The sequence below is a fragment of the Aptenodytes forsteri genome, unplaced genomic scaffold (assembly GCF_000699145.1).
Source record: "Aptenodytes forsteri isolate BGI_AS27 unplaced genomic scaffold, ASM69914v1 Scaffold100, whole genome shotgun sequence".
Lineage (NCBI taxonomy): Eukaryota > Metazoa > Chordata > Aves > Sphenisciformes > Spheniscidae > Aptenodytes > Aptenodytes forsteri.
Window position 1 is genome coordinate 1,277,065 of NW_008796216.1, and position 11,415 is coordinate 1,288,479.

An 11,415-nucleotide genomic window follows, 5' to 3' on the forward strand; every position below is an offset into this window, starting at 1 on the left:
CGTGCGTCGACTTCGGTTCTCCTTGCTCCTTAGAATTGCTACTAAAGAGTCGCTCGACTGATATTTCTTCATTTTTAAGTAGTGTGCTTTATGCAGAAATAATATGTGTAATTATAGTCAAATGACTCAGGCATTCAAACACAATTTCAGACATGCTTACCCATTTCCAGAGAATGGTCATCTTTCACTTTGCCACCGGGCAAGTCCAGCACAACTGTTTGGCTTAATGCATGGGGAGTGGTTCGGCTGCTCCCCAGTTGAGGGGCTTCAAGGTCTCACTTGTGGTTGTATTTACAGAGGCGACGTCAAAGAATTCTCAAAAGCCTGAAATTCCCTGTGAGAAATAATCGTGACAAGTGAAGTAACACCACCTTGCAAACTAATGGTGCATACTCTTGCTGGCCCAACTGTTGTTCTTTCTCCTGGTGAGGTGCCACAGCACTTCTGCAAGCCAGACAGATCTGGGCTGGTCAGAGAGGTTCATCCACTGAAGCAGTGCTGTGCATGTCTGTCTGCAGGGAGAAGCTGGGAGGGCACCTCTTGTCCTCGGCAGCCTTGCAGCACATGCCGGCCGGAGGATAGCGATGCGTAGGGTTTGCTGCAGGGTGAAAGCACCGTCTGGGCACGCAGGTCCAAAGTGGCTGTCTTTCTTACCATGGTAGGGTGCGCTTTCCTAGCTGGCTCTTAGCAAGGCTGCTTGTCAGCCATCTGCATCAGTAATTTGACCTGACATGTATTTTGCTGCTTGCTAGGGAGACTAGTTAAAATTAGAGAGCAAAGTGAACTCTAAAGAGCTCGGCAAAATGATGAATTACAAATGTTGGGTGAAACCCTACACATTTGGCTTTTGGACTCTTGAAGCTCTGCCAGGCATGTGGATGCTTTCAGCTTGGCTGCAGTTCTCTGAACTTTATTGTGGATAAAAAATGTGAGACGTCTGTGAATGACGAGCTGAAGTTAAATGTAAAAATGTGTGAACTCTGAATTTATTTCTCTCTTTCTAGCTGTAGGCTAAATCTTCTGATGAGCTTAAATTAAATTCTTTAAGGATGCCCATTCAGTCAGTCCCTCTGTTGGCAAGATACTCTGTGGGTTACTTGGAATTGTTGGCAGCTGTCTGAAGTTTTTTTTCTTTTCTCATTAAAATTAATGGCAGATCTTCTATGTTAAGACAGCTTTGAAGATTTAGTCAATGTTTCCAGAGGCAAGAGTAGTAGTTGTTTCTAAAGCTAGATGCATAAATGCAATACATTCAGTACTGCACTCAGATTATGAAACATTTTGATTTCTTTGGTTTTGCCTTCTGGGCTTAATGTTTCTTTACATTTTTGGCTTATTTTCTGTCGTGAAACTTGTAATATGGTTTGTAGAGAAGTACAGTGTTCACACCACCAGCTCATTGCAGTTACATTTGGAGAGGGATTTTTAAGACAGGAGGCTAATCATAGTAACATATTCATGTAACGGTGGACAAGTGTTCAGCTTTGGGGTCTCTCGAAGGCAGCTGCAGTTCCTTTGCCCTCCCTTCTGCTACCAGCCCATGTGGGCGGTGTGGTGGGAGGCCAGGCATGTGGTGGGCTTGATGCCCATTCACACGTCCATCTGTATGACTTGGAGAACTGTGCACTTGCATGCCTCCTCTACTTTAGGCTGGGTCTGAGTGAGGATGATACTTTTCCAAAGCAGGAGGAGATGATGTTGAACATGGTAGGAAGCAGGAAGGTGTGAGAGAAGTCCCTTTTTATTGCCAATAATGATGGGTCAAGTGTCACTGGAGAGACTGGTACTAGATAACAACTAAGTCAGTGCTGGAGTACATTCTGGTTGACTATAGTCTGTAGTTATCTCAGGTAGATTATTGTGGCATGATACACACAAACCACAAAATATACCACACGAAGAAATGCTGTCTTGCACAGAAACTAGAAATCATTATTTTTCTTTAGGGGATTAAAATTTGATCTTAAAAAATATGGAGAACATGTATAATTGCTGAATGAGTCCCTCCAGAGTTTGAGTCTGATCAGATTCTGTAGAATTACAAACGCTCTTAGATAATGCTGCTTGTGATTTAATCGCAAATCCCAACAGGGGATTATACTTGTTGTCATGGTAGCTAGCAATAACTCTTCCATGAACACTGAAGCAACCGAAGAACATGAAGCCCACAAATCCACTTACAATATGCTGGAAAACACTTCACAAGTTCCCTGTGTTTTGGCAAGCTGTTTTCCTGTACGCATCAGACTTCTGTACAAAATAGAAATTTCCATGATTTGGTATGCTGCAACTTTAACATCGGCATCTTGCATGAATCTGAACTCCTAGGGCTGGAGCAGTGGTGTTTGGTAAGTACCATTGGATGTGGCTCTAGGCAATGTCGGAAAACAAAACTGAGGAGCATGGTGCAAAACCTCTGACAAGTTCTAGCTGTGGAAGCGCCGTCTCAATTTTTAACTACAGGTTGATGGAGTTAGAAAATCTCAGAGGCAGCGGTTTGAGAGCCTCCCAGCAAAAGGCTCTGCATATCACCGCCGGTCCAGCCAGGGGTTTTCAAAGCCAGTACCCTTGTGATGCATTTCCATGTACAACTTCTGCTTTTACGTGGCAGGTGACACATCGCACTTGGGGGCTATTTTGTCTTTCACACTTCCTAGAACAGCACAAAACATCCCCTGCCAAGTAGGCGTCAGGAAATAGATTGTATCAGTAAGTATTGAAAGGCTATAAGATCCAGGCGGCTGTTAGGTTGCCATACTCGGTAGCACTCTAAAAGTCTTTACAGGAGCTTTGATATTCATGGAGATTAGAAAGTTTGACGTGAGGGTGTTCCAGGTTTGGCTGCTTTCAGATAATCTCTGTTAGGGAAACAATATTCTCCAGTGCTGGTACGCAGCACTGCTGTCATTAGTGGCTTGTTGGATCGAGTGTGGGTCGCACCCTGGGGTAGGGACAGGGACGAGGAGGCAGAGGTCCTGGTGGCAAGGTATGCCACTGGGCAGGAGGGGAAGAAAAGGTGGCAGCAAAGCTGAATCAGGAAGGGGTGGAAACCCCTGTGCTGTGCCAAGAGCTGGAATGCGTTAATAGCAGGACTGATGCTGTCTGTAACAACCATGGGCTTTCCGTGGTGTAAATGAGGCTCTGTTGTGCTAGTCTTAAATAGCTTCAACAAGTGATGGGTGTAAATGGATGTCTTGTTTGTAGAATGACTTTTTTTGTTGGTTGGTTGGTTGGTTGTTTTTTTGTCAGCAGCAGAGACTGTAACTCATGGGATGATAGAGAGATGTTTGTGGTTAATAGCTTGCATAGGGTTTTAATTTTTTTTGTCTGAAAAATAATGTGGAGGCAAATACAAATTCAGGAATGTTTTTGCAAAATATCCACAATTAGAAATGGAGGGAAAAATTTTTCAAGGCCAATTTTGAGGAATTTCAATTCTTTATTCAAGATCAAATAAGCATGCAGCCATCGTCTGCGGTATTGTTTACTGCATTCATAGTTAGTGATGGTTTTTAAGCTTCTGTAGAGATAAAGTCCAGTCTGACATCCTGTGTTTTTTTCACTTGATGCTTAAAATTGTGTGCCAATGTGTGTGTGTGTGAACAAAATCTTACCATTTAATTGTTTATTTTGTTTTTATTATTTACAAGGTGGAATATATGTTAGTAAAATTTGACCATGAGAATAAGAAAGTGCGCTTGGTGCTCTGCGGTGAGGAAGTTCTTCAAACCCTGCAAGACAAGGGGGAGAAGGTAAACCCCAAGTGAGTAGCTGTTTCCTGTTTCTTTTTTTTTTTCTCCTGTTATGATACTGTACAGAATTTTGTAGACCTTTTAACTTTTGTAGACCTTTTAACTTTCAAGTCTGCTGTCAGTAAAACTATAAGCCACAGATAGCGATATTTTCAGATAAAGCTGGGGTGCAGGAACTGAAAGATTTTGAGCACACTTGCAGGCAGTCCATGCACCTTTTGTGTTATGACTTGAAAAAAAGGAGGATGTAACAGTGAGCCCACAAAAGCTGCAGTTTGGGTATTTGTTTTATCTTGCTCTGGTTTTGTGTCTGTGTGTACACAGTAATCGCGTACTACACCTCCCCTGTCCCGTAAAGCATATGTGTGTGCGCTTGCCCCTGTATCCCTGACTGCAGGAGCCAGTGAGGGCTGTATAGGGAAGCCTGTTGTCTGTAGGAGCACTCTCCCATTTTTGGCAGAATTAGGAAGACGAATTTAAGGATGGCAGGGCAGTTCTTCCCCATCCTCTCCCGTGGAGTTTTCAGGAATAACTGGATCATATCTCTACTTCAACTAGCCAGAGAAGTGTGAATTGCCTTTTAATTGATGGCAGCAGAGAAATGAGACCAGAGACAGCGAAGTGCTTTGGCTGAAGAGAGCCAAAAGCAGGTCACAGCTTACAGGAAGGTGGAGAAACTCTGCTGTCACAATGAAAGGCTTTTGTGCCCTGGGCCTGTCCGCTTCTTTCTAGGTACTGTAACCTCATCTTCTAGTAAGGCTTCCCTGTCTGTCTTCCTCGGTAGAGGGACTACTGAAAGCCTGCAAGAAGGAATCCCTTTGCTTTTAGACTCAAAACTGCTACTGCCAGAAGAACAGTAGGGGAGATGTGGCTCTGCCTGTGGTAGTGTGCGCTCCATAGAGATGGCATGGCTTCACAAGGGGATGGGAAGGTATTACTTTTCAGGGGTGACTAGGCGTACTCAAACTTCATTTCGTTTCTTAACCTGATAAATTTGTGAAACAGGACTAGGTATTCACAGGCAGTAGAAAGAAGAAATTGAGCCTTGCCTTGTACTGTGGAAGCGGTTGAATGTTCTGTATTTTCCAGTTTCAGTTAAAACCCCAAGAAACAAAGCTTGAGACAGATACTAAAGGTGATTGCAATTTGACATGGGCAAATCCTACTTACTGCACTATACAGCAACACTTCCTACTGCCAAACTGTGCCTTAATTTCTTTTCACTGCCTCCCGGCGGTGAGGTACATTAGAAGGTACATTGTGTTACTCTACCAAATAATCAACTTTAGGAGATTTTTCTTGCAAGATGCATTTATTTCTGAAATTCTCACAAATAATCCATCTTTTTTTAAGTTGTAGAAATATTTAAACGAGGCTATTCTTTTATTATAGCCACCCAACACTCTGGCGACCAGAATATGGAAGCTATATGATTGAAGGGACACCTGGGCAGCCGTATGGGGGAACCATGTCTGAATTCAACACTGTGCAAGACAACATGAGGAAAAGACGGCAAGAGGCCGCTTCTGTGCTCAAAGAAAATGAGGCTGTTTGCACTGTGACGTCATTTCCAAGGTGAGATGGTTGCTGAAGTGTAATGCTGTGTTTGCTGTTCTCCCTATATGCTTTTTCTCTTTATTGCATATAGCTAAACTGTACAATGAAACTAAGCAAAATACATTTCAGTTAAAGCACTTTGACTTAATGTTCCAGTCGTGTTTCCTAAAATTTTTATTGCAATGAGACAAACAAATAAGCATATTTTATATTTTTAGGTTACTTCTAATCTGTGATGATTTTGTATTAGGAGAGAATACCTGAATATTCGTAACATAAAGTATTGTATGTAGAGTAGTCTGCCATCTTGAACTGATATGGCAAATCGTATATAAAAGTACCTATTTTGCAACCTTTGATCTGTATAAGTAGCAGTTTTGTAAAACATGGCTAACCTGATCTATTTTTTAACACTACTTTTTCACTAAAGCACGTGCAAACTTCTTTTGGTGGCTTGGAGCACACAGTAGAACAGGAATGTGATTATCCTTACAAAATGAAGACTTAAAACTTCTATAGTACTGTACTTACTGAACCTAGAAAGGAATGCTCCTTTCCTGGGTTCATAAAACCCTTACAAAGAGTAGATTTCCTCCTTTTTATTGTTGTAAAGAGACTCTTGAAGAAATAAAATTCAGGATGTACTTCATTACTTAGGAGAAACCGTACTTTGTGACTTTCCTTTCAAACATAATTCTAGGTAGGGATTTATTATGTTCGTTCTAACTAGCCTGGTCAGTCAAATGAATGAAGATAGTTATGCTTAAAATAGTAAAAAAATTGCTCTGCGGTAGAAGAGAAGCAGCTGGCATTACTGGCTCGTTTCTTGTATAGTACGGAATGCAATGGCCCTAAATTCTTGCTGAGAGCAGGAACGGTACAAAATGTGACTTAGCAGCGAAGTTCAGGTACCAAAATGCCTGCGTTATGCCCCATGAATGCTGTTTTAAGAACACTCTGTTGACAAAATATGCTTCCTCTTTATGGAGCTATACTAGATATCTTTAAAGTCGTAAGAGCTTATTTGAAGTCCAATGGTTAAGTAGTTCTCAGTGTGTTACAGAATTGGGGTTTTTTTTGCCCTGCAACCTTACAAATAGGTTATGTCATTTAATAAATTTTGTATACAAATATTTCAGACCCAATCGTGCAAGGAATAAAGGGAGAGGAGTTCTTCATCACTTTGTAGATACAGAGAAATACTTTTTACATCACTGTAGGAGCAGTACATTGGACTTCAGTGAAAGGCAGTAAATAATAAAATGTAGTTTGTTTATTACTTATGGATCATCCCAAACGTAGTTTCATCCTTCACAAATTGCTCTCCCTAGGCTATTTAGTTTCATATCTCTGCTTTTTGCTATCTTGCCATTCAAGTCCCTGTTGATTTGACTGGAGTCTTGCTAACGTATATTTCTGAGGTTTTGTGGGTTTGGGGTTTTTTGCTACATTCTCTCTACAATAGTATGTACATATGCCTGTGTGCGTCTGTGCATATACATGTGTGTATAATAAAAAAAAAATGTGCACCTGAAGAGACAAAAAAACTGACAGAAGAAAGATAAAAAAGCAGGCTTATTCAAATTAAAATAACTCAGATAAAAATGAATAAACCTGAAAATACTTAAATATTAAAAAATACTAGCTTAGAAGCTAAATGAGTATCCGTAGTTCTTAAATATATGAGCCGTTGCTGCAGGACCAGAAAGCTGTTTTCCTTCTTGAGGACTGGAGTGATGCAGTTTACAATGTTGCACTTACGTAAGTGGTAAAGTTGGGTTTAGATGTTGTAGGACAACTTGTATACTTAAACCAGGAAGAAGAAACCAGTAGCGAAATACATGTTGAGCATAAATAATATTTCCAGAAATGTGAGTGTTTCCTGGTATTTTGAGTAGTTCGCTTGTAATTGGATCAGCTAATCCTTTTTTATACATCCAAATACTAAAGCCTCTCAAGATAGCACAATCTTTGTCCTTTATACTGTGCAGCATGGAGAAATTAATCTTCTGCAACTTTACCTCCAACTTCTCAAATGCTCCTTTGTCTCAGTTGTACTGAAAACCTACTTATTCTTGTTTCAGATGATTCTTAAACTTACAATGGAGGGGGGGGGAGGGGAGTGTATTCTGATTTACTTGCATATGTCTCAGCATTTTACATCTAATAGCTGTATTTTTTTCTTCGCTTCTTACATTTCTGTCATGGGGTTTTTCAGAGTTCTAAAATCACAAGCTGCTGTGAGACTTGGGATGTGTGTATCACTTGAAACTACCTCTGATTCTTACAGAGTTGGTTAGGTACATCTTTTTAACATGGGGAGATTGTTGGGAGCAGAGCTGGATAAATTACTTCAGCAGTCAGTGTTAACCTGTACCCTCTAGAGCAACTGTTCAAGGCACAGAATGCAGCTGCATGTCAGTATTAGTGACAGGTGCTAACACACTAAAATGTGTGCGTACTCCGCATAAGACACTGAAGTTTCCTGCTTCAGCCACTGAAAAAGTCCATGTTTACTGTCTAATGATAGAGTAGTGGTTTTTTTAAAAAAAAAAACCAAAAAAAAACCAAAAAAAAAGCCCAGTCTATTTTAACCACCAGGGAAGCTGATTGTTGGCAAGTACTGACCTTTTAACGGCAACTGTTTTAAGACATCTTTCTGGCAATTCCACATGCATAGGTAGCAGTCTTGAAAAACGCTTCGGAAATACTCACGGTAGATGCAAGTTTTAAAAAATTCTCTTTTTATTCCTTTGTCTACTAATCTCCGATCATCTGACCGTTTTAAAATCACAGTCTGTTCTCATTACAGCTTGGATCTCATTGTTGTGTTACATAGGTTAGGGTGTCCTGGGTTTACACTGCCAGAATATAAGCCAACGCCAGTAGAAGGAGGAGCTTCAAAATCCCTCTTTTTTCCAGATGAAGCCATCAATAAACATCCTAGATTTAGGTAAGAGTATTTGGGGAGTGTGAATGTTCTGGGGAGCTGAATATTTTTCTGTGCCTGAATATCATAGGCATACCTGCAACTTCTTTACATTACTGGAATAGAGAGCTATGTGGCTAGTTGCTGCAGATGTCACAAGGACTTGGACAGAGATGGTTGTGATGACGTGTATTTTCTGTCAAAGTGACTTAAGAAAATAAACTGTTAAGTTCAAGTAACTTTATGTAGTATTTCACGCCATTATGGGGCAAAAGGTGTTGATTATGCAACTGCAAAATTGTTTCCAGTTTGAAATCCCATGGCTAACCACTTTTATCACAGTTAATCCAGCTCTCGCTCAGGTATGTCACAGCAACATCTCAGTGTACTCAGTAACTTGCCCTAGTTACTCTGAAATGGAGCATGGTGTCAAACTACTTGTATAGTCTGAGAGGGGTTTTCATTGTAAGGTGAGACTTCAGAGAATGAAAATCATTCTATTTAAAAACTAAGCATACTTTCTCACTTGCCCTGGTATTCTTCAGGTCAGTAGCCTTTTACTTCTGCCTATTCTATCAGCATAGTACTGTGAAGTCCATCAAAATAAGACTGACTTTACTGAAGAAGAAGTCAGTGTTGTATCTGTTACAGTCTATCTTAAACTAGGAAAAGAAGTGTCCTGAAGGAAAATGCTCAAAATAAATAGAAAGTTGACATCCTGAAACCCTGAGAATTGCTGAGAAACTAACTGCAAAAAAACTTGCATAAAGAGAAACTTTCAGATATTTCAGAAAGCTTTTTTTTGTTGTAGTACACTGACCAGAAACATTCGGCACCGAAGAGGAGAGAAGGTTGTGATAAATGTACCAAGTGAGTAAATTCAATCTATCTTTTTTCTTTTTCAAAATAATTGTTCAGTCTAATGCTCTGGGTTACTGAGTACCTGCATTTTCCACACAGTATTTAAAGATAAGAACACGCCATCACCATTTATCGAAACATTTCCTAATGATGATGGAGAAGCAGCAAAGGCAGCTAAACCAGACTATATATACATGGATGCTATGGGTTTTGGAATGGGAAACTGTTGTCTTCAGGTAAAATGCGTCTGCTTTCAAGATGTTACTGAATGTTGTCTTCCCTAAATGCTTCTGTTTTTAAGACTTGCCTTATGTCTAATCTCTCTAGCTTAATTCAACTGATGCATTTTCAGAGTGGCAACGGGGGAATAAAACAACAAATTTAATCTTATACCTGGTAATCTTGTCTTAAAGTCCAGGTTTGTTTGCTTGCATTATGTTTATTTGCTGCTAATTAATATTCAAATGTAATTGGATGCCGTGCGGAAAGCGTTTCTTGAACTGGTCAAACCCCATTTGGTCAAGCACCTGCTCCTGGAACTGCAGCACTTTTCAAGTGTGAAAGATCATCTTCCGCTGTGGTCTTCTTTCACGCATGACCACAGGATGCTGTGGGAATGGAAACTGAGCTGTTTTGTAGGAATGTGTGGGGCTTTTTGGTTATTCATTTTGTTTTTTTTCCCTCTTCCCCATTCTTGGAACAGCAAAAGCAGGGAGTGACAAGAAGTCACTGGAATATCTTTTAAAATAAGTAGCTTTCTCCAGCTGTGTGATTTTATTTTATTTACAAACAGCATGAACTCCTGTATAAAACTTCTCATTCTTAAATATTTTTAGCTATCTGCTAAGAAGTTGTCTTCTCACTGCTTGAACCATGAACCTACCAAATCCACATGGGTAGCTGTGTTCTGTTACTGCGTGCTGGGAGACATTCTTGGTTCTGTTTTCTCCTGTTAACGCTTGCCCCTTTCTTAGTGTCTTCATTTGTTTGCCTGAGTTACTACTATTTTACAGTATCCTCCGTTTAAATCCAGGTGCTGTGTCTTGGGAGTGCTTTAATCCTTTCAGCATCTGTTTGTTTTCAGTGTTTCTCTAGCATAGTAACCTGATGCTAGGGGCTGATGCCTTAGGTAGTAGCGATGTATTTGACTGTTGATAAAATCTGCCTGTTGCCACTGCCATCTTGGAAGCAGAGCTAGGAAGAGGCTAGTGTTAAGTCTCTAGGGGATTAAAGGAAATTCTCCAAGCTCTTCTTCTTTCACAGCAGTGGCAGAAATAACCCCATTCAAAACACTTCCCTTTGAGACTGAGAAACTACAAAATCTGAATAAATAAAATGTTCTTGGCAGCAGCTAAGTATGATTTCTTGTCACTAAGGGTAAACTAGGGAGAATCTGATGAAGTAGTAAAGTGTATGTAATACCGCGTGGTTTTACAAGGTGTTAAGTTTGATATGGTCTATTTTGTACCATCTCTTTCTTATTTAAGACCAAAAAGTTCAGTCATTATATGAACTTGTTTAAAAATATATTAAATTCCTTCTTAAGGAATACCATTTTACTATTCCCCATTCTTGTAATCAGTGGTCAAATTCAAATTCGGTAGTCTTGTTATCATCAAAGGGAGAACGAAAACAATGCTGGCAGATGCTACAAGATGCTTGTGTATCAACTGATAATTTTTGATAACCGACTAGAAGAAAACATGTATTCCCCACCTATTTTCTGTAAGGTAGTTTGCAGTATGCGTACTTCCTTTTGATTTTTTTCTCACTATGCACCAAGCTACAACTTGGTTTGATATATTTCCAAGGTTAAAAATAATGTCCCGATAAGCTCGGATGGGACAGCCCGCAACGACAGTGGGGTGGGAGGTGCTGCCCCTGTGAACAGCAAGGCAAACCATTGCGCTCCTGCCCCTTTGGAGGCTTCACGTCCCTATGCCTGTTGAGCCTTGTGCTCATGGCTGCTGCTTTCCGTGGTCCTTGCGGTGCCTGCAGCCCTCTTCTGGAGAAGGGCGAGGGGAACCTCAATCCATCCCACTCCTACCAGTTTGATGCCAGGGCCAGCAATAGATGCCCAGAGCCTGGAGAAGGAACACGGGTCAGCAGGAGAGCGCCTGAAGAGCAGCACAAAGGAACTCCAGCCAGTAAGACAGGCTTCATCAGGGGCCCAACTTAAATGCCTCTATGCAAATGCACGTAGCCAGGGAATAAACAAGAGGAGTTAGAGACGTGCGCACGCCTGCAGGGCTGTGACCTTATTGGCATCACGGAGACGTGGTGGGATGGCTCCTATGATTGGAGTGTTGGGATGGA

General features: G+C 40.8%; 1 protein-coding gene across 1 annotated transcript in view; it reads left to right on the plus strand.

Annotated features, from left to right (window-relative positions):
• The first annotated feature begins 2,377 nt into the window (after positions 1-2,377).
• Positions 2,378-11,415, plus strand: part of GCLC (glutamate-cysteine ligase catalytic subunit) — a 25,951-nt gene continuing 16,913 nt past the window's right edge. The window contains exons 1-6 of the mRNA XM_009288556.2: positions 2,378-2,611; positions 3,651-3,763; positions 5,145-5,327; positions 8,149-8,262; positions 9,050-9,108; positions 9,199-9,335. Of these exons, the coding sequence (XP_009286831.2) occupies positions 2,378-2,611; positions 3,651-3,763; positions 5,145-5,327; positions 8,149-8,262; positions 9,050-9,108; positions 9,199-9,335 (840 nt within the window). The remainder of the gene's footprint in view (positions 2,612-3,650; positions 3,764-5,144; positions 5,328-8,148; positions 8,263-9,049; positions 9,109-9,198; positions 9,336-11,415) is intronic.